Source organism: Amyelois transitella, chromosome 2 (assembly GCF_032362555.1).
Source record: "Amyelois transitella isolate CPQ chromosome 2, ilAmyTran1.1, whole genome shotgun sequence".
NCBI classification, from domain to species: Eukaryota; Metazoa; Arthropoda; class Insecta; order Lepidoptera; family Pyralidae; genus Amyelois; species Amyelois transitella.
Genome location: NC_083505.1, coordinates 1,166,742 through 1,190,654, shown reverse-complemented (window position 1 = coordinate 1,190,654; position 23,913 = coordinate 1,166,742). Strand labels below are relative to the sequence as shown.

The 23,913-nt window shown below is 39.1% G+C and overlaps 1 protein-coding gene across 1 annotated transcript in view; it reads right to left on the bottom strand.

Moving 5' to 3' along the window:
* Window positions 1-1,633: 1,633 nt before the first annotated feature.
* Window positions 1,634-23,913, bottom strand: part of LOC106136876 (enhancer of mRNA-decapping protein 4) — a 30,143-nt gene continuing 7,863 nt past the window's right edge. The window contains exons 9-24 of the mRNA XM_060946179.1: window positions 22,209-22,315; window positions 20,209-20,353; window positions 19,414-19,523; window positions 18,734-18,813; window positions 17,733-17,812; window positions 16,209-16,348; window positions 14,664-14,766; window positions 14,094-14,234; window positions 13,077-13,268; window positions 11,851-11,983; window positions 10,375-10,555; window positions 9,754-9,919; window positions 8,640-8,802; window positions 7,917-8,031; window positions 6,833-7,053; window positions 1,634-6,211 (exon numbers count right to left, since the gene is read on the bottom strand). Of these exons, the coding sequence (XP_060802162.1) occupies window positions 6,022-6,211; window positions 6,833-7,053; window positions 7,917-8,031; window positions 8,640-8,802; window positions 9,754-9,919; window positions 10,375-10,555; window positions 11,851-11,983; window positions 13,077-13,268; window positions 14,094-14,234; window positions 14,664-14,766; window positions 16,209-16,348; window positions 17,733-17,812; window positions 18,734-18,813; window positions 19,414-19,523; window positions 20,209-20,353; window positions 22,209-22,315 (2,267 nt within the window). The 3' untranslated portion in view covers window positions 1,634-6,021. The remainder of the gene's footprint in view (window positions 6,212-6,832; window positions 7,054-7,916; window positions 8,032-8,639; window positions 8,803-9,753; window positions 9,920-10,374; window positions 10,556-11,850; window positions 11,984-13,076; window positions 13,269-14,093; window positions 14,235-14,663; window positions 14,767-16,208; window positions 16,349-17,732; window positions 17,813-18,733; window positions 18,814-19,413; window positions 19,524-20,208; window positions 20,354-22,208; window positions 22,316-23,913) is intronic.

The following is a 23,913-nucleotide window of genomic DNA, read 5'->3' as shown; positions in this document are numbered from 1 at the left end:
AGTTTGTAATGATCAAGTTATTTGATATTGCATTATTAATTAACGGTAAAAATAAATAATCAATCTTTTGTTTAGCCCTTTTTAGCTTGCATACAAGTTTTAATTAGCCCTGGTTCCCGAACTAGGAATATGATAAAATACATCCTATTAATATTATAAATGCGAAAGTTTGTTAGTATGTCAGTATGGATGTTTGTTACTCTTTCACGCGAAAACTACTGAATCGATTACGATGAAATTTGGTATGAAGGTAACTGAAAACCCAGAATAACATATAGGCTACTTTTTATCCCGGAGTTCCCACGGCATCGATAGGGTTTCCATGAGGACGAAGTTGCGGGCGGCCTCTAGTTAAGAATAAAGGAAGAGCGTCGCTGGTAAGAAAGACAAGATGCGAAAAAGAAATTAGTGATGCGCATGGAGATACAGGTTCAAATCCTAACCTCGCCCACATTCAATAACTCTTCTCAAAGTTAAGAGCCGAAGCTTTTACTACGGTGATCGAAAACATCTTTAGGAAAGTTGCACGTTCAGGTAACTGTGTAAAACGGTAAATACTCTACTATACAAAAACGTTGATGGATTTCGTTCGCATTAAAAACCTGACTTACCCAATGATCCTGGATCATGGTATGATCTCAGGATGTGCTCAGAAAGGTGTGGATGTAACGCGCAGAATAAGATGTGTTCATATGTGAAAAATACTCACCGTTTAGGCGATCAATCTTAAACTCCAGATTCTTCAGACTCGCGCTACTAGGTGAGATGGTTCTAAGGTAGCTGTCTTTTATCCAAACATCGGATCCGCATCCCGGCATGGAGATTTCGACCGAGGAGTCGCTTCTGCGGCTATAACATGCACTATAGCTTTGGAAAGACTCCCTGCAAGGGAAGTCGTGTAAGGAACACAAAGACTTTGATCTCATGAAGGGCTTGGACTCGGGGGACATTTTTCAAGAGAGGATAAACGATGTGTGAATTTATAACCTTCGCACTTTTTTGTAAAATTGGTTGGTGCTACCCACATTTATTTTTATAATAGTTTTTATGCGTGAGGTAGCTTCGTTATTATTACGCGGTCATACTGTTGAATCAATTTCAATGAGATTTTTTATGGTGGTATTTTATTGTAATTAATTGACTTATCTCATGGTTCAAGTGTTCTCAACATCACGAAATACTTTCCCCATGAGATATAAAGTAAATACATATCAACAGATACAGAAGCTTAGGTAAAGGTAAGTATGTATTTGCAAAAATCTCAGCTAATCTATCATCCAGTGCCATCATATAATCTGATAGCAAATAAAACAGTGTATGCTAGCAGTTTCTTTTTGGGTGCAGCTAAACATACATAGGTAGTTATATACATACAGAAAATCACGCCTTTTTCCCGGTGGGGTAGGCAGACTACATCTTTCCACTTGCTACGATCTCTGCATACTTCCTTCGCTTGACCTGACCCTTTGCCAGGATTTTTATTCGATAGAAAAAATCACAAAACATAGTATGAAGTAGGTACTAAGTAGTACTTTTTGTGTCATAATTTTGCTAAGATGATGCCTAAGTATTACTAAGTATTAGACAAAAGAAATAATAAAAATAAACAACGTTACAAATCAATAGGCTTTTATTATTTATACATTTCTTACACATTCTAACATCAACATAAGAAAAAAATAAAGCGAACGCCTTCGCTAGATTCAAACAAAAATACAAACTGTAGTGTTCTTTTAGTTCCAATCAAAAAAGACTTAATTAAACGGAGCCAAATTAAATCAACAGAAGTTTCCATAATTCTAAATCAAAGGTCACGGAAAACTTCCATGATTTCTTTTTTGAAAATGGAAAACTTCCTTGACAATTTACCTTCTTAGTAAAAAAATCTATTCAGGTAATTTTATTGATTTGTTAAATTTGTCAAATTTATTTATACAGTCCTAGGACACAAAAACAATCTAAACTTTTAATAATACCCAGACTTTGTGAATTCTGTTACACGAATTTAAAAATCAACTGTTTAAAGTCTAAATATTCAACAAATAATGTCTAGAGTGCAGCTATAAGCAAATATTTTAGTTAGTTTCACGACGATTACATCTTTCTATTGTAGTTTTAGCGACATGCGTGGTTTTTCACGAACGTAAACATGACATTATGTTCCTATCATCTTTCCTCTCCTTCTAACCAAAGATTCCATTCATCATCATCATGACCATCAACAATAGAATGATATAAGCGCGTTAAAAACGGAATCAAAAACAAGATAGAACAGCTGAACTTCCGTAATGAATACAATATTGAAATATAATCAAAAGAACTAACTAACGAATCGTTTCTTTTTAAGTAGGTATACGATAAAAAGAAACATAGTCACACAGATTTGATTTGATTGAAAGATTGAACAGGCTTGATGTGTGGCATTTGAAAACATAACTTCTGTCCTAGAGATAAAAAGCATAATAGCATTAGCAGGAGATTTCAAATACATAGCACCAAAGTGATACACTCTGGTCGAACGCACGGTCTTTAGCACTATCATTCATACATACATACGTATGGTCACGTCTATATCCCTTGCGGGGTAGACAGAGCTAACAGTCTTGAAAAGACTGAATGGTCACGTTCAGCTATTTTATGCACTATCATTAAATACGTAAGAATCTAGCTTCTTCTATATTGAATATTTACAATTTGTAAGCCTTAGTCTACTTCTATTCATATTCTCTGCTTGGCTCGGTTACACAATGAGGTCAAAAAGGTAATATCTTCAAAAGTTGTCGGGGTCCCGGGGTCAGACAATAAACACGATCCACAGAATTTCAGATATATGTACTGTATCCATTTTGAACCATGGTAAGTGAAACTGGTTATTTAATTAGAGGACTCTGAAACATTCATAGAAAGGGGTCAGAGTGGTCATATGCTTGGGAACCTCAGATTTTTAAGTGTATTTTACACATACAAAGTTCGATTTACTTTAAGATTCACGTATGAGAAAATAAGCATGATAAAAAAAAACAAAAAGTGGCCTCACATGATATACAAATAACCTTTAAAAATGCATCAAAAAATTACCTACAATAAGTTTTAGGGATTTGTATTGTATGCTTTATAGTAATACATTAAGATACATTTTTGGACGAATTTTATGTTTTTGGACGTTTTCCCCCGAAGAAATAAAAAAAATTATTTTGGTCTTACCGAAGCTTGACTGTCAATTTTAACACCTAGCCTTAAAAAGGTACTACGCTAGGGCTACCCGGCGCGTTCAGATGGGAGGCGCGCAGAGAAATGCTAGAGCGAGACAGTTTTATCTTGATGCTGTGCGCTAGAAGGGAATAGATAGCATGTCTGGTCAGTGTCAAATAAAGGTATTGACACAAAATATTTATAATTACACCCTTTCTATGTAGTAACCACATTTTCGCATTTGCCATATGACCCCTGATTATATATTTCGCTTCATAAAGAACTCCTGACCTGATCGTTCATAAGAACGTGTCAGAGTTGACCAAGGTACCTCTTGGTTTTCTTATCCCCACATTTTCTTTTTTCCATTTAGAATCATACTTTGATATAATCATTATTGTAACTTATGAGAGCGATAACCTTTCCTGTTTTTATTACCGTAATAAAATTACGCAATAAAACTTATCAACTACATTTTGTACAGTTCATATTATTTTGTCCTTAGAAAGCTTTATATGTTTATCGGCTCAAAATGGATCGATGATCCGGTAAAGTCCGCAAGGAAACGTTGGATGCAGGTCGCCAGCAAGTAGGAAGTCATTGGGGGAAGACTATGTCCAGCAGTGGACATCCTACGGCTGAAATGATGATCATGATGAATAAATTTATCGTGGGTAAGTGTGACCGCGTGATCTGTTGTTCACTGCCAATATTTTATCCCGTTTTTTTAACCCTTTCCTAGCCTCAGGGTCAAATCCAACTCTGTACCAAATTTAATTAAAGGAGTAAGCACCTAATGCAACAGGTCATCATCCGAGCCGGGTTCGGTCTTCTTGTAACAGGGCCAAGGAGGTCAGAAAATGTTTTACCGTGTAATTACTGACTTCTACTGGACCGTGTGAACATCTAGGAATGAGTTAACCTTATTTATTATTCAGGCAACTGTAATTATTAAATTGTTTAAAAAAAAAACATCTTTTCACCAACAACACCAAAAGAGTATAAATGATCATTTATTTGAGAAATTAACACGCTTACTGAGTCAACATTATTGTTATCTATAGATCATTGTCATACACTCGTTTACTATACATAATAGCAACACACCCAGTCCCAGCAGCAGCAACTATCGCTATCCCGTTTTACTTCATAATAAACAGCGAAATAGCAATAGTTTCTCGCGCGATTATAACGGCGTCGCGCGCGCTATAATACGGGGGCTGGCCGGCATTCCTAATAACAGTAACCGATGACAGAGTCTTACAAAAATAAATTTAATAATACAGTGTAATATACATATGTATATATTAGTAGCGATATTAATAAGAAATTATTCACATTAACATTTTCAACAAAGCTTACACTCCTCATTTTGGGATTGCATTCGAAAATCTTAAATTACAACATAACAGTCTTATAGCTGTGTTTGATAATAAAAATACGTCTTGGGGAGATCCCATTGTCCAATTTCAATTTGCTGATAAAGCTATTGTAAACTTGACACAAATTTGTCGTGAATTCAAAGTTAACTGTAGCTTTAAATTATAAATATAACTAGCCAATATTTTATCCCGTTTTTTAATCCCTTCTTAGCCTCAGGGTCAAATCTATCCCTGTACCAAATTTGAACAAAATCGGTTTAGTGGTTTAGGCGCGAAATGACTGACCGTAGTGAGTGAAATGTCTTTAATAAATATATTAAAGTACGCGTTTTTAGGAGCCTTTTGTTTCCCACAGTCACCCGACCACAGAAACCACTTAAACGTACTTATTAAGATGTTAATTTGCAGACATGTTTCGACGGAGCATTTTGTAAAATTAACTTTATCAGCAAATGAAATATACTTACATCTAAATCAGCACATTTAAGCGTCCAAATTAGACAGCAAGTCTTCTGTTAGTGTCTCTTACACGTCTCGTTTCTCACTCTCACTTAAAGTGTCCATGTAAACTACAATCACAAGTGTTCCACGCGATAAGAGAGACGCACGTTATATTTATTTGATAATTTATTAAACATATTCATTGATTTTTGTTTATGTATGTATTTTATTTATTTACCAATTTATGTAGATATAAGAAAACATATAGGTATGATAAATACAAGTAACAGTAGTAGTGATTGCACAAAACTGTTCACAAGTTATTTAAATTATGTATGTATAGAATAATCCTGTGATAAGCTTGCCGCTATTGATAAAAGGTATTTTTTTTAACCTACAGACAAATAATTTTGTTTCAATACTACTCGCCAAAAGATGGCGCTGACCTCTATAATGTACTGACCTCACATAGGCGATTAAAAAAATATATATTTTCTCAATATTGACGTGAGCGTACTGACGGACAGTTATTTCGCTTTCTTTTTTTAATTTAAGGCCATATAAATTGTACAATAGACTAGTGTTCTTTCTCAGAATTCATACAACATGGCCACCATTTTACATCAAACTGTAATCGTATATTCAGTTCACCCGTTGGGGCGCTAAAAATGGCGGGTAAAATACTAGCTGCCATATTGTATTATTCACGTCAGTGACATGCCGTGTTTCCCGCTATATCCAACAGATGGCGCTAGTCAAATCTTTTTAACAACAGGGAAAATTATTTCAAGTCTTTATGTAACCGCTATTATCCAACTTTCATACAGCATGTCTTTCAGTTTTGTATACAGTCTTTATAGTCATTATAACCTTGTGAGTGCTACACAGATAAACAAATAAATCCATCATTTGTATGCATATAATCGATCAATATATTTAACAAATCATCAGGCCGGTGCGTCAATTACCTCCCCTATCGCGGTCTGCACACACAACCGCACGGCGGTCAGCCGGTGGCCTTCACCAGGGACTCCGTGGCCATCAGCAGCATCTTGAACTGCCTCGTCAGCGCGTGTCCCGGGGACGAGTTGAGGAAGGCGACTATTTGCTTTTGCAACTCCCGGATGACTATGGGCAGGTGTTCCCGGGTCACCGGATTGGACGTGTCCAGGTTCATTACGGCTTCTTCTAGGTACCTACGGGAGGGAATGGTGAATAAGTTACTAATTGAGACTCTGTCCACGTCATCTGTGTTGATTGTGAAAACTATGGAATTGAACTGAAACACTCCGTATTCACAATTATTTTTGTGCGAAATTCCTGCACTCTTCAAGCTTCCTTTAACTTCGTCATATTTTATCATATTAAACTAGTTGTACTTTGGCTTGAATAAAAAAGGTGAAGCATCGTATACGGCGGCGTAAATAAAATGATATAATCTATGTACGCATCTATGACGTAATGGCGGCCGACTGTCACACTAATGGTTAGAGTGTGTGCGTGAGACGTGTATATATAGAGTGGACTGAAATACTATCGGCGCATCATTTTGTTCGCCAACTCTGTCCGCCTTTCTTACTTCTGAAGAAAATGCTGCAGTACAGTTTGTTACCTCTTCTTCAGCACTGACGCTTCGTAAGCGGCAGTAAATTTAGTTTTCAGTAATTTATTTAACATCAACCAATCTTGTGAAACCAAAAGATATGACAATTATCAAGTGACATTAAAATGTCCCATAATAATGAATAAATAAAAGTTCTGAATTTGAATTTTCTACGTCAGTTTCTTTTAATTGACTTCTCTATGATTACACTCACCTATACTTGAGATGCGTGTCTCTGGTCATATCGGCCGCCAGCTGCTGCACCAGCGACAGCAGCACGTGCTGTTTGAGCTTGCACGGCGCGAACACCGCCGAGGGCTCGCAAGCGCGGCAGGCGGCCACCACTAGCGTCAGATCTGACGCCGACAGCGCTAGTTGGAAAGCGCCGTTAGCGTCGCCGCTGTTCATTAGCGATTGAATGTTCGCTACTTGCATCTGGAACAATGTTTGGATTTTTTAATTACAGGGTTTTTTTTTTTTTTTTAAGAATAGTCGGTGTTTTTTCCTGATGGTACTGCGAAAAATTTAACGACTTTCTTAGTGAAAATATAAATATCCTATACAATTTTTTCTATAAAAAAATACGACAAATTAAGATGTATCACTAATTATAATCATATTAACTACCTAAAAATAAATACAATGACTTTAAAATGAATAACTTTTTAATAAATGGTGACTATCAGTAGGTTATCGCGAATTACATTAGATAATTTATGGATTTTTATCGAAATAGATGGACCTGTGTGGTTTTTGGCAGAGTGGAACATTAACATAGCGTTAGCACTTATAATTTGACAGTCAAAATTTTACGTTTGTTATAATATAAGTTTATCTACTTATATAGGAAACTAAAAAATTTAATTTATAACTATTCTAATGATCGTGAATGCTACTTTATAACCTAAGAACAATGCTATAGATATTGTCAAAAACAAGTGCGTTACTTGTAAGAGTAGAGGCAAGGATTCCTGAACGCAATTTCTTGTAGAATTTCGTTGTGATCTCTGTAAGAAAGTTACGATTTGGCAGAAATAAATAGTTGAAATTTTTCGTATGATGCTTCTTCAAAAAAATATTTACTCATGACATTTCACATTATGGGAGTATTTGGTAGTCGAAACTATAAAGTTCCCGAATTAAAAAATGCATAGCAATGCATATGGTAAATAATAATGGTTCAAATCCCACCTCGGCTTTCTTTTTGTGAGGTCCTATTAAATTTTTTATATCAGTGCCGTGTGGTCCCTGGCCCCGATATGATCTAGATACCGCCGTGTATAGAGACGCGCGCGTACCTGCCGGTCGACGGGCGCGTGCGCGGCGGGCGTGGCGGGCGTGTGCGCGCGCGACATCTGCAGCGCCACACTGCGGGCCTGTTCCCGCCACCATGACAGCTCCTTTTCTAGCACGCTGCGTGTGAAAGAGATGAAATAGATTTAATTGTTGACAACTGATTGTTGCTATATATTATTGCTAGAAGTGCTTCATTTAATTTAGACGCTGTAGGCACCTTTTTTTATGTACGTAATAGCAAAGGTTGTCATGGTTTGTTTAATTAGCGAAAAATTAGAGATATTATATATATTGTTATATATTTTTGTTTGATTTCCGAAATATAGTGCAATTTGTTTATTTCTATCTTCTGTTCTCCTTGTGTCTTCTGAAGTGTATAATTAACTGCTTTCTACTATATTTCCTGTAACGCGGTGCGCGCGGCGAGCAGGTTGTTGCTGGCTGCTGTACAGTGTCCCCTGGCCACAGAGTGTGAGCGGCGGTACCTGTGCGTGAGGTCGCGCACGGCGGCGGCCAGCTGCGGCGCGTGCGCGGAGTGCGCGGCGAGCAGGTTGTTGCTGGCTGCTGTACAGTGTCCCCTGGCCACAGAGTGTGAGCGGCGGTACCTGTGCGTGAGGTCGCGCACGGCGGCGGCCAGCTGCGGCGCGTGCGCGGAGTGCGCGGCGAGCAGGTTGTTGCTGGCTGCTGTACAGTGTCCCCTGGCCACAGAGTGTGAGCGGCGGTACCTGTGCGTGAGGTCGCGCACGGCGGCGGCCAGCTGCGGCGCGTGCGCGGAGTGCGCGGCGAGCGCGGCGGCGTGGCGCTCGAGCGCGGCGCACAGGTTGTTGCTGGCCGCTGCGGCGCCGCGCTCGGCCGCCGCTCGGGCCGCCGCTTCTGTGTTTGTTGCGACTGGAAGATATACAATTTATCTTGTGACCATAATATTAGTGAGTGAACGAAGCGAACGCGCCACTCCAGCTTAAAGTTGGCTTCTCACGGCGCCAGATTTCGCAAATCACATCGCACAGAATCGTATCATGCGAGTATGCATGCATGTTATAAATCGCGTAAATTACTCATTAGCTAAATCGTCGTCGAAATCAAAGTAATTTGTGGAATTAATTTTGAGTAAATATACAAAATTGACACTAAACGAAGCAAAAGTTCCAAAAAAAAAATGCAAACAAAACGCGCCACAGTCATTTAGATGCTAGATGTGAGAGAAATGGTCATCAGCGTCATATTAAATCAGCTGTGACTGGACCGCCATGTTGTTGCTTTATCCTTTAACGCTTGTTTACTGTGTAATTTGACAGTAATTTAAGACGCTGTTTAAGAAAATGTTTAACTCTAACCAGCATTTATAAATACGATTTTTCTTAAGTATGACTTAAAAGTGTATTTTAAAATTTAAGTTACGTTCATGAATAAGGCTGTACATTATTTGAAATAACTTCGATACATTGTTAACGTTGATAAAAATCTTTTTTTTTTTTTTGAAAACGTACACTTTGTTTGATTTCAATACTTTATTTTTTTACCAAACACTTTTAAGTAGCTAAATTTCTTCTTTTTTACTCAATGTACAATTTTTTTTAATTATATGTATTGACTAGAGGCCGCCCGCGACTTCGTCCGCATGGAAACCCTATCAATCCCGCGGGAACTCTGGGATAAAAAGTAGCCTATGTGTTATTCTGGGTCTTCAGCTACCTACATACCATTTCATGGTAATCGGTTCAGTAGTTTTTGCGTGAAAGAGTAACAAACATCCATACATCCATACAAACTTTCGCCTTTATAATAGTAGTAGGATATTGAATATTGATATTGATTGATTGATTGATAATATCCACTTACACTCCTTAGTGCCATTCTGGAACGCCTGATTGACCTGTCTGAATATTTGCGCGTGCATTTTCTCCATCGCGGGCAGTACGCTCTCCATTAGCGCCGCGCGGAGGGAGTCGCGGACCATCTCCGACAGGGACTTGGCTATGGCTGTGCTGAGGCGTTCCATTACCGTCTGAAATTAATTTGTCAGTTAGATATAGTCTAGTTAGCGGTGTGTGTGGTTCTCTATTGATTAGTGAGTAGTTACTCTAAGTTGGAAAATATCAGAGCGTTATGTATTCATGTCTGAGGTAAAGTTAGACAGTATTTTTATTATTGTGCCGTGTAGTTTCCGTCAGCAATAGAAAAAGAATAGGATCACTCCATCTCTTTCCTATGGATGTCGATATGTGATGTAAAAGGCGAGTATGGGATAGGCTCATAAACACGGAATTCTTTTTTTAGGCGATGGACTAGCTACCTGTAACTATTAGAATCTCGATTCTATCATCAACGCAAACAGACGAACATGGCCTATCAGTCTTTTCATCTGCATATTTATTTTTTATGGTTTATCTGACGTCCACCGAGCACCGCTCGGTCAACCAGGTGCTAAGTATAAATTTCGCAAAAACCATATTTACTCACCTTGCTAGTGACCAGTTTGTCAATGTTCTCCCGCAATAGCTGGTCAGTGGCGCTCAACTTGGTGGCCAGTTCGTGTTGTAACGCGTTCGCCAGTGGCTCTAAAGCGCGGGCCGCTCCCAATCCCGCCGAGTGGGCGGCGGTGCGGGCCGCGGTGTCGCTGACCTGGGATACACACTGCCAGCTAATGGAAAAAGAATATACGTTGAAAAATTGAAAAAAATATATGAACACTATAATATACTATCTACTATGTTTGTCTATGAATGCTTTCCCTGTCGATATCAAGAAAGCCCAACCTATTGATAGTATCAAAAATCTCGACAGGTTAGTATACTCTACTCTCTACTATTTAAATACGTATAAATACAGATTATGTATTATCTGTATTTATGCGTATTTGTATGTATTTATAATGTATTAGATATACATATATTCTGTGTTTATTTTAATATGTTCAAACATTTATTTATCTTGCTCTGCGCCCAACGCCAATCTTCTGTTTGGTTTCCTTCCACCCAAAGGTTGACTGGAAGAGATTGCATTAGCGATAACTCCGCCTTTGTACCATCTCTGTCTGTTTTGTGTTGTTTCGTATGTTTTACCCTTATGGTAAAACATACAATAAATAAGGCCATAAAGAGTTTTATCTATCTAAAACTGTGCCCTGTGATTCTTTAATATAGAACAACTCCAAATCTCCCTGATGGATGTCGCAAAAGATGAATTAAAGGGATAAGCTTATAATTCTTCTTATAGGCGACGGGCTAGCAACCTGTTACTACTTGAGTCTCAATTCCATCATCTCAAAGCGGCTGTAGTCTTATTAAGCCAACTGGATGTGGCCCTCCATTCTTACCGAGCCTATTGTCTCTGTCCAGCAGGCACGAATTATTAATTTTGAAAGTAACGAAATTATTACAAAACAATATTTACATGCCATACTTCCGGCGGAATATGTAAGATCACATATATTTCTAACACCCATTTGTACCATGTTACAAGTAAATAAAGATATACAGGGTGACTTTTAATTCAACTGCATTAATTTAACTGTTAAGTGTACTCATCTAAAGGATATTTAAAAACGTTAATAAATCCACTATCCTAAATACGTCCTATCACCCCGGCCGGCGGAAAAGCGACGCGTAAGATTCAGAGGTCAACGACTCGATTCATTCAGCTGAGCGATCTCGACAACTCTGTACTTTACTTGATCTTGATACTAGAAAAATAATTTATTTTTCAGACATTTATTTACATGTTTAATTTCTTTTTGTAGTATTGGTCTTTAATAAAGCGTGTGACGTAGTTTTTGAGGGTTTTTTAAAATGTGAAAATGATGACGTTTAATTTAAATAAAAATAGGCTCAAACGGCTCAGAAGCATGGGTATAGTCTATGTTTGAAAGGATGCAGTTGTTTTAAATGTCACCCTGTATATAATTAAATTTCATTTGTCGAGTGATAGGCGGCGTACCCGTCGGCCATGGCGGCGCGCACGGCGGCGGCGGCGCGGCGCGCGTGCTCGTCGAGCGCCGCGTCCAGCGCGCGCGGGCTGCCCGCGGCGGCGCGCAGCGCTCTCACCTCGTGACTCTGAGCCGTTATCAACTCTGCAACAACAACAATAATAATAAAATGGTGTTTATCGAACTCACAATATATATATATATAAATAACTTGACGGCCTCTGTGGCGCGGCGGTAGTACGCTTGTCTGTGTCACCGGAGGTCCCGGGTTCGAATCTCGGTCAGGGCATGATGAGAAAAAAACTTTTTCTGATTGGCCTGGGTCTTGGTTGTTTATCTATATAAGTATTTATTATAAAATATGGTATCGTTGAGTAAGTATCTCGTAACACAAGTCTCGAACTTACTTCGAGGCTAACTCAATCTGTGTAATTTGTCCCGTATATATTTATTTATTTATTTATATATACACATTACTTGAAATATAAGTAAAGAAAATGATATAAGTAGGTTGTGAAGAAAACTGCAGAATAAGCTATAGAAATAGCACTGTATTATCGCAACACTATTAAGTATATTTACAATTATTACAATATGCACTGATGAACTAACTATTCAAATAAAAACTTTAAGATTCAAGATACAAGATTATTTATTTGTAAAACATGTTACATTACACACATATATGTAAATGGGTTTAAATAATTTTAAACAATAATAAGTTGAACTAAATAAACAATAAACACGAACTTAAATCTGGTTGGAGTTAATATCCATTTTTTTGTTCTTTTTTTTTAATTTAATTTGTTTTCCAGCCAGTACTACCTACTTTCCAATGAGTTTGTATTTTATTTTAACTGCCTGTCTGACCAAATGGCGGTGAATGACGTCAACTGTACATGACGCACTGAATTAAACAAATAAAAAAATCGGTTGTCTGTAAAGTCGGTTTACTGACGATAGTTGAACGTGTGGTTTCCGGCACCAAAATAAAAAAAGAAAAGGGTCACTCTATCACTTTTCCATGGATATCGTAAAAGGCGACTAAGGGATATGCTTATAAACTTGGGATTCTTCTCATAGGCGTTGGGCTAGCAACCTGTCACTATTTGAATCACAATTCTATCATTAAGCCAAACAGATGAACGTGGCCTATCAGTGTTTTCAAGACTGTCGTCTCTGTCCACCCCAAGGTATATAGACGTGACTACATGTATGTATGTAGGTAACAACAAACCTCTCAGCTTGTCAATCTTGTGGTCCAGGCTGTCGAGCCTGGCCCTGTCGGCGGGGGATAGGGCTGCGGGCGCGGGGGGCGCGGAGGGTGCGGGGGGCGCCGCGCTGGGGGGGGCCGCGCCCGCCGGCGGGGGGCTGGGCGTAGCCAGGGGTTGCCCGATCGTGTTGACCAGCGGAGGGCCGCTCGTGTTGCCTGTACATGCAAAAACAAAAAGATATTTATAACTGACTAGCTGTGCCCGCGACTTCGTCCGCGTGGAATAGTTATTTCGGGCATCATTGAAGCCCTCAAGGATTAATTTACCCTGTTTTTTTTTCACATTTTCCATTAGGTATTCCTTCGCTCCTTATAGTTGCAGCGTGATGTTATATAGCCTAAAGCCTTCCTCGATAATGGTCTATTCAACACAAAAAGAATTTTTTCAATTCGAACCACAATTTTCTGAGATTAGCGCGTTCAAACAAACAAACTCTTCAGCTTAAAAATATAGATTGGAAAGAGCCCGCGTAAAAAAATATAGCGTTAAATACATTTTTGATTTATACGAAGGTTAAATATTCAAATTACGTATAAATCAATTACTCATAACTATGTGTTCTCTCATCTACATTTCTATTCTAAAATTGGATAATTGCGTGAAGGTGACGTTATTGAAGAAAATGCTGCAGTGCGGTTTGTTACCGCTTCTTCTGCACTGAAGCTTTGGAAAGCAACAGTAAATTTAGTTTCAAGTATTTTATTAAATTGTCATCACAACCAATGTTGTGAAACCAATGAATAAAAATTTGGAATTTGAATTAAACAAAAACTCCTGTTATCACCCGTGTCCGCCGGAATTTTCCAAAAAAAATGCCGTATTCTATGTTAACTACTAATTACCCTTTCCTAACTAATTAGCCTTTCCTTTAGTCGCCTTTTACGAAACCGGCAGAACTTTGTTTTTAAATTCAATATTAAATTAGGCATTTGTCCTCCATCTCACCTGACTATAACGTAGAAGAGAAAAAAAAAACGGACCTGTCAGAGCATTGTTGCTATTCATAGTAATGGCGTGGCCGCTGCTATTGGTCAATGATAGACCTTTGTCACTAGAAGCCTTCCGCTGGTTGGCTTCGTTGATTTGAGCGATGGAAATCTGCGGCCATGACGTGTCACTGTCTGGAACAATAAAGAAATAAATTAAATAAAGAAATAATTAATTTCTTTAACTTTAGACATTAATTTGAAGTCTTCTAATTATGAAACTAAAGTGTAATCAATAGTAATTAAAGGTAAAATATAACTAGCTGTCCCGGCAAACATTGTTTTGCCATATATATTATTATGTATAATTTTTAATTAATTTCTAGTTAAAAAAATGTTAAGTGAGAACAACCCTTATCACTAAGGGGCATGAATAATAAATGTTTGAAATTTCATGAGAATCGGTCAAGCCGTTTCCGGGTAGTACGGGAACGAACATTGTGACACGATAATTTTATATATAAGACTAGCTGTCCCGGCAAACGTTGTCTTGCCATATAAATAATTTTTAAAGAACCACACGTCACAAAAAAATATTTATATATATATAAAGTAGATACTTACTGGAATGCACCAGCGGCTTGGGCGGGAACCCGTCCGCGTACAGCGGCGCGCTGGCCAGCTGCTGCTCCGCCGCCGCCGGCTCCTCCGGGGACTCCTTCTGCTCCTGGGACCAATGTGTTATCATTAGCATTTTAATTTAATACGCTGCTTACATACGTACATATAGACACGTCTATATCCCTTGCAAGGATGAGTGTGGAGGGAAAGGTCGGAGTGGAAAGGCCTAGACGAACGTACATACATACATATAGTCCCGTCTATATCCCTTGCGGGGTAGACAGAGCCAACAGTCTGGAAAAGACTGAATGGCCACGTTCAGCAATTTGGCTTAATGATAGAATCGAGATTCAAATAGTGACAGGTTGCTAGCCCATCGCCTGAAAAAAGAATCCCAAGTTTGTGAGCCTATCCCTTAGTCGCCTTTTACGACATCCATGGGAAAGAAATGGAGTGGTTCTATTCTTATTCTTCTGTTGGGAACCACACGGCATTGCTGGGACGAACGTATCTTGATCAAATAAAAGTCGTCCTGGCAAGAAGCTTACTCAATCTGTATAATTTGTTCTGTACCTATATAATATTTTCATTTTATTCATTTATCAAATAGATGTTATACTATTATTATTTTATTATTAGGACGTCCTGGCAAAGGGTCAAGTCACGAAACCGCCGAGCTTGCATGAAGGAGTTATGAATGTGGATGAAGCGAAGGAACTGTGCAGAGATCGTGGCAATTGAAAAGATGTAGTATCTGCCTACCTCTTCGGGAAAAAGGCGTGATTCTTTATATGTAGCGTCCCTTGCGCGGTAGACAGAGCCAACGGTCCCGTCAAGACTGATGGGCCACGCTCAGCTGTTTGGCTTAGGTAATGATAGAATTGAGATTTATAAAGTGAAATCAATTTTTCGAGCGAGAAATGAGTATTTCCAAACTTAAAATAATGCATTAATAACACGTAGCCTGCCATGTCCGTCGCCGGTGACTGACAGGTATATAATCTTTGTATTAGCAAATCTACTATGGCAGGCTACGTGATGCTCAAAATAAAATTAAAACGTGGCCGGTAGGTCGAGCGCTGATCAGGGCTTAGAGAGCTGAGCAGTTAAGTGATGTGACGTCAATAAGTGGTACAGTACTACCACTTTAATAAGTTACACCGATGTACCTGCGCAGAAATCAATTTTTGTCATGGCGCTAAAATATCTGCGCCAATCATTGTGCGCCATTCGAACGCGGGATCAAATCCGTTCGCTATTGGCTAATTGCGTACGCGCCATGTCTGGAGTTCGCAGGAGCGCCACGCCGTAGCGGCATTGTGGTAGTCGGTAATGAGCAAGATACACGACTCCTGTTGTTTTGGGATTTAAAATCCTATGTAGCAGCAATAAGTTAGTTATTTCACTAATGTTTTCATTCGGCCAGATTCGGCGGTCGGTTGTACTATTCTGCGCCGTCGAACAATGCCGATGTAACTTATAAAAGTGGAAGACCTGTACCTTGTACACAATTTTGAAAATGAATGTATTGTATTGTAACATAAGTACCATGTCCTTATAGTAGTCCCGCTCGTGCGCCATGATCTGCTGCACCTCGCGGCTGGGGCTGGAGCCCCCGGACACCGGGTTGACGTCGTGCGCTATTGCCACTGCGCCGCTGGCGCTCCCCACTTCCGATGCGCACGCGCCTGCGTACAAATACATACATACGTATGGTCACGTCTATATCCCTTGCGGGGTAGACAGAGACAACAGTGTTGAAAAGACTGAATGGCCACGTTCAGCTGTTTGGCTTATTGATAGAATTGAGATACGTATAAATACTTTATTTTAAATGGTGTATTGTGATTTTTGTGCATGTACGTGCATTTTTGACATGGTATTGAGTGGAGGGAAAGGTCGGAGTGGGAAGACCTAGACGAACGTATCTTGATTAAATTAAGGACGTCCTGGCAAAGGGTCAGGTCAAAAGTACCCGAAACCGCCGAGCTTGCATGAAGAGAATTATGAATGTGGATGAAGCAAAGGAAGTATGCAGAGATCGTGGCAAGTGGAAAGAGGAAGTCTCTGCCTACCCCTCCGGGAAAGAGGCGTGATTTTATGTATGTATTGACATAATTTGTACAGTATGTAAGTACATATGTTATTTTATCTATATGACATAATATTTGTATTGAAAACATTAGTTTTATACTTATTCACATTTTACAATGTGCATTCGTACATGATTTTGATTAAAGAGATCTATATCTGTAAATTATTATCCGGTGAAAATGCTGCAGTGTAGTTTGTTCCGCCGTTCCTACTACACATGCGTTTTTGAAGCGGTAGAAGAAGATATAATAAGATTAAAGTAATGCGACGTCAATAAGTGATACATTGTACCCAATAAGTAAAAGTGAAAGAGACAGGTATATATAGATATATATGTGTGCGTGTATGTATGTATGTATGTATGTGGGAGAAGTTTTGTTTTTTGCTTTTATTTAAATCCTTTTTGTTAACTGACCTCTTACTTATTTTTACGCTGGTAACATTAAGATATAGAATAGTGAGTCTGTGGTACGATGTAAAACGTTATACACATACACACACACACACATATGGTCACGCCTATATCCCTTGCGGGGTAGACAGAGCCAACAGTCTTGCAAAGACTGAATTTGACTGAAATGCAAAGATTGAAAAACAAAGGCCACATTTAGCTAAATGATAGAATTGAGATTCAAATAGTGACAGGTTGCTAGCCCATCGCCTAAAAAAGAATCCCAAGTTTGTAAGCCTATCCCAAGACGATATAAGATGTGTAATAAAATAAAGAAGATTTACGATATAATTCCGCACTGTTACATTATTTTAATTTTAAATTGTATAATTACTAATTTTTAAATTATTAATATTGAAATTAATTTATTACAAAACAATATTTACATGCCATACTTCGGGCGGAACATGTAAGATCACATATTTTTCTAACACAAATTTGTAACATGTTTCAAGTAAATAAAGAATATTTCATTTCATTGTTTTACTTTCAATCCCACCACATGTATATATAAAAAAGCAACATACCAATTGATGTACGAGACTTTGCCCCCACGTCGGGGGTGGCCGACAGCGGCGGATCTTCTTCGTCTCGCTTCCCGGGAGAACTGCAATAAACGTCACAACTATTTAACAAAGTTATTATTTCTTCTTGCCGCCGTGTGGTTCCCGGCACCAATACAAAAGAAGAATAGTACCACTCCATCTCTTTCCCATGGATGTCGTAAAAGACGACTAAGGGATAGGCTTATAAACTTGGGATTCTTCTTTTAGGGCGATTCACTTTATATGAATCTCAATTCTATCAGTAAGCCGAACACAGTCTCTTCAAGACTGTTGGCTCTGTCTCTCCAGCAAGGGATATAGACGTGATTATATGTATGTATGAATTTCTTCTTCTTCCTTCTGGGTTTAATCCCGATTATATCCTTGTAGCGAAAGATCTTCTCTTTGTGGAAGCATCTGTCCCTCTACAAGTTCATAGCAAAAGCTGCACTAGATGAATGTGCCTATTCCATTAGTCGCATTCCACGACACGAGAGAGAGATCGAATTGGTCCTATACTAAAGTTTTACAACCACACGGCATACAAGATTTTTGTATGTTACTTATAAATAAATATATCAGAGACAAATAGTACAAAATGGTTAGCTCCAAAAGAAATAAAAGGTTATGTCTCAAGTCTTTTGTTATAGTATGTGATCACATACATACATGCATATTAGTCACGACTATATCCCTAACGGGGTAGACAGAGCCAACAGTCTCGATAACACTGAAAGGCCACATTCAGCTGATGGCTGGCTTCATGAGAAATGTATCAAAATAATAACAATTCAATGTAACAATAACATCATTTTCTTTCATTTTTGTTTCTTTTTAAACCTATATTTATATTTATTTATTTATTTATATATTTATATATATATATATACATATATAGATTAGATTCTGGTTACACCTAGAATCTATGCAATTTTGTTTCTTATAATTATCATTCTAAATTAGTAAATAAACAAATAATTCACCTGAACGCGTCCGGCGTCATAAGGTTGAGCTGCGCGGCGCTGGGCGACTCCGCGCGGCACAGCAGGCTGCCCGGCTGCGTCTGCGCACGCACACACACACACACACACATCAATACACAATACTGTTGTACCATCACGTTTATAAGTCGCATCGGGAATATTCGACATCGCAACCTATAGCCGAATCAAACCGAATGGAAACACAATACTGAAAAAACGTTCAGTATTGTGTTTTCATTCGGTTTAGATTCATTTCATTAGATTAGTAGACCTTCGGGTCTATTTGGGTCGGAATCAAAACAGAATTTTGCCTGTTCAAGATGTCTTATCGTCGTCTTGTCTTAGTGTAGATTGTCCTTTTTTTCAACGTCTAGTCAGTTTTCGTCATCTAAATTGTCAAGCCAAAGAGTGTTTGTCCATGGCGGCTGAACGGCCGCTATAAATACAATAACGACTTTATTACAAGTACATTAACCCGTGGCGCGTCCCAATTCCTGAATAAGGAACTAACTTCGTAGACTCGTTAAGCCTGGGTTGGGACGCGAAATGGGTTAAACTTCCCGGTTACAGGTGCCGTGTGGTTCCCGGCTCGTAAAAGGCGATAGAATATCGTAAAGGGATAAAAGCCTATCCCTTAGTCGCCTTTTACGATATTTCTCGTAATACTCTATATCAATTACCTGTGTCCTCATAAGTAAATTCTTCAACTGCTGACTCTGCTGCTGGAGAATACTGGACGCTATGCCTGGTGCATCATTCGCCTTTTCATCCAAAGATAACTCCGATAATTCTGTACAAATACAAGGTACAATATGAACGAGGCCGTGTGGTTCCCGGCACCAATACAAAAAAAAATGGGACCGCTCCATCTCTTTCCCATGGATGTCGTAAAAGGCGACTAAGGGATAGGATTATAAACTTGGGATTCTTCTTTTAGGCGATGGGCTAGCAACCTGTCACTATTTGAATCTCAATTCTATCATTAAGCCAAATAGCTGACCATGGCCATTCAGTCTTTTCAAGACTGGTGCCTCTGTCTACCCCGCAAGGGATATAGACGTGACTATATGTATGTATGTATGAACGAGGCATTACAAATTTTGCGGCAAACCAGTGAGAGAACGTCGATGGTCAAATCGGTAAGGTGACCGGTTAAAATGCGTGATGCGCATAAAAAACGCAGGTTCAAATCCCACCTCGGCGATGTGCCAATGACTATATTCGTAGTTACGTACATTAGTTTGAATACTAACCGATGCTCTTAGGGTGAGTGATAAACATCGTGAGGAAACCTGTACATTTAGGCAATTGACCATGATCGATTCAATACGGGTTAGGTTAGGATTGGAGCCAAGGTATCACTTATTGACGTCACATCACTTAAATCTAATTATAACTATTACCGCTTCCAAAGGGCATGTGTAGAAGAAGCGGCGGAGTACTACATTAGAAAAAAAAATAATAAGACTTATTACCCTGCAATAAGGTATCTCTTTGTACGGCAGACGGCGGCGAGTACACCAATTCGCCTTCTTGTAAACCTTTGGGCTGGACTATGTACAGTCGCAAGCAGATTCTGCGCTCGGGCGTGTTGTCGCTCGCTGTACCAACGCCGTCCTCCTGAGATTATGAAAGCAGGTATTTAATGTTAGATAATACTATTAGCATTAAACATATATATATAATCACGTCTATATCCCTTGCGGGGTAGACAGAGCCAACAGTCTTGACAGTTTACAGACTTGTTATTCAGCCAAAATACTGAAAGGCCACAGCTGTTTGGTTTAAGGATAGAATTGAGATTTGCTGTCGTTGAGTTAGTATCTCGTAACACAAGTTTCGAATTTACTTCGAGGCTTACTCAATTTCTCCCGTATGTATTTATTTATCAAATAGATATTATACTATTATTATTTTATTATTACGACGTCCTGGCAAAACCGAAACCGCCGAGCTTGCTTGAAGAGAGTTATGAATGTGGATGAAGCAAAAGACGTATGCAGAGATCGTGGCAAGTGGAAAGATGTAGTATCTGCCTACCCCTCCTCCGGGAATAGGCGTGATTTTATGTATGTACCTATGTAGATATGTGGATGCCGTGTGGTTCCCGGCACCAATACAAAAAAGAATAGGACCACTCCATCTCTTTCCCGTGGATGTCGTAAAAGGCGACTAAGGCATAGGCTAACAAACTTGGGATTCTGTTTTAGGCGATGGGCTAGCGCACCTATCACTATTTGAATCTCAATTCTATCATTAAGCCAAAAAGCTGAACGTGGCCATACAGTCTTTTCAAGACTGTTGTTGGCTCTGTCTACCCCGCATGTCGAACTCGTCCGGTGTGTCAGGCGTGTCCCCGTTGGAGCCGTTCCTGTGGAACGGATCGTCGCAACTGGACTCGCATTTCACTTGCTCTCCCCCTTAGTCGCCTTTTACGACATCCATGGGAAAGAGACGGAGTGGTCCTATTCTTTTTTGTATTGGTGCCGGGAACCACACAGCACAGTGGCTGGCTTGGCTGAATAACAAGTCTGTCAACTGTCAAGACTGTTGTTCGCTCTGTCCACCCCGCATGGGATATAGACGTGACCGTATGTATGTATTACAATAACACTCACAGCATTGTGCATGTCGAAATCGTCCGGTATGTCGGGCGTGTCTCCGTTGGAGCCGTTCCTGTGGAACTCTTCCCTTTAGTCGCCTTTCACGACATCCATGGGAAAGAGACGGAGTGGTCCTATTCTTTTTTGTATTGGTGCCGGGTACCACACGGCACAGTATTTTGGCTGAATGACAAGTCTGTCAACTGTCAAGACTGTTGTTCTCTCTGTCCACCCCGCACGGGATATAGACGTGACCGTATGTATGTATGTAGACTAGATATTACAACAACAAGTCTGTCAACTGTCAAGATTGTTGTTCGCTCTGTCCACCCCGCATGGGATATAGACGTGACCATATGTATGTATGTAGACTAGATATTACAATAACAAGTCTGTCAACTGTCAAGACTGTTGTTCGCTCTGTCCACCCCGCATGGGATATAGACGTGACCATATGTATGTAGACTAGATATTACAATAACACTCACAGCATTGTGCATGTCGAACTCGTCCGCTGTGTCGGGCGAGTCTCCGTTGGAGCCGTTCCTGTGGAACTCTTCCCTTTAGTCGCCTTTCACGACATCCATGGGAAAGAGACGGAGTGGTCCTATTCTATTTTGTATTGGTGCCGGGAACCACACAGCACAGTGGCTGGCTTGGCTGAACAACAAGTCTGTCAACTGTCAAGACTGTTGTTCGGTCTGTCCACCCCGCATGGGATATAGACGTGACCATGACCATATGTATGTATGTAGACTAGATATTACAATAAAAAGTCTGTCAACTGTCAAGACTGTTGTTCGCTCTGTCCACCCCGCATGGGATATAGACGTGACCATATGTATGTATGTATGTATTACAATAACACTCACAGCATTGTGCATGTCGAACTCGTCCGGTGTGTCGGGCGAGTCTCCATTGGAGCCATTTCTGTGGAACGGATCGTCGCAACTCGACTCGCATTTCACTTGCTCTTCCTCTGTTGGTAAAGATAACACATCCACACTAATAATAAAGAGGAAAGATTTGTATTTTTGTTTGTTTGTGTGGAATAAACTCAAAAACTACTGGTCCGATTTTGATAAAATTTGGCACAGATATAGAATAGACCTTCAATAGTGACATAGGCATAAATTTGTTTTGAAATAATTTTTTTTTCAAAACATAAAACACAAAAATATGTCCACCCGTGCGAAGCCGGGGCGGGCCGCTAGTATACAATACAATACAAATTATATTTATTGCCCATTAAAAAATACATACGTAGTAGAAACATACATTATGAACATGTTGAGCAAAGGCGGACTTATCGCTAAGCAATCTCTTCCAGCCAACCTTTGGATAGTGAAAGGTAAAATCCTGGAACCGGGTGGGCAGCATACATGAGAAATGTTAGTTAGTGTATAATAAATAAACTACACACATACATAAACTATAAATATATAAACTTACACAGACATACATTACATACATAATATTACACAAAATAAATAAATACATAATAATATACATACCTATATAAAAATAGATTGATTAAAATGAATATTACCATGAATAAAGTTAAGAAGAGAGAAAGTACTTCTTCAAGTTCGTTCGTTCACATATACAGGGTGTACTTTCAATTCAACTGCATAAATTTAACTGTTAAGTGTACTAAAAGCGTGTGACGTAGTTTCTGAGGGTTTTTTAAATGTGAAAATGATGACGTTTAATTTAAATAAAAATAGGATCAAACGGCTCAGAAGCATGGGTATAGTCTATGTTTGAAAGGATGCATTTGTTTTAAATGTCACCCTGTATACATACATATTACTACGTCTTTATCCCTTGCGGGGTAGACAGAGCCAATAGTCTTGAAAAGACAGTTGAGTGGTTCAACTTGTTGAACTGTATGGCTTTATAAAGGAATTAAAAAAAAAAAGTAGATAAATTGATAACATTTCACAAGGAATATAAAGTTTAATTAATATAAATGAAATATTTATAATAATTAATGAGAGATGAAACTGATTGACTGACTGGCGAATATACCAACGTACAGTCCAAACCGCACGGTATAGACATGATTAATTTGTCATTTTAGTTTGTTACGTGGTCTAGGGGTGCATTTAGAGATAATTTCTACGGATACGCAGGTGAAACTAATAAATATTATAATGAAATATTTACGTTTTTTAAAACTAATTTGTGTCAAGACATTTGATTTGAAGAATCTCTTCTTAAGGAAATTCCCTCGAACAAGTATATACATATGAATAGAGGCCGCCCGCATGGAAACCCTATCAATCCCGCGGGAACTCCGGGATAAAAAAAGTAGCTTATATGTTATACCGACTCTTCAGCTACCTACATACCAAATTTCACCGTAATCGGTTCAGTAGTTTTCGCGTGAACATCACAACACAACAAACATCCATACTGACATCCCGTCATACTCACAAACTTTCGCATTCATAATATTAGTAGTAGGTACCTACCGTGCCGTGCCGTGGTGTGCCGTGTGGTTCCCGGCACCAATAAAAAAAAAGAATAGGACCACTCCATCTCGTTCCCATGGATGTCGTAAAAGGCGACGAA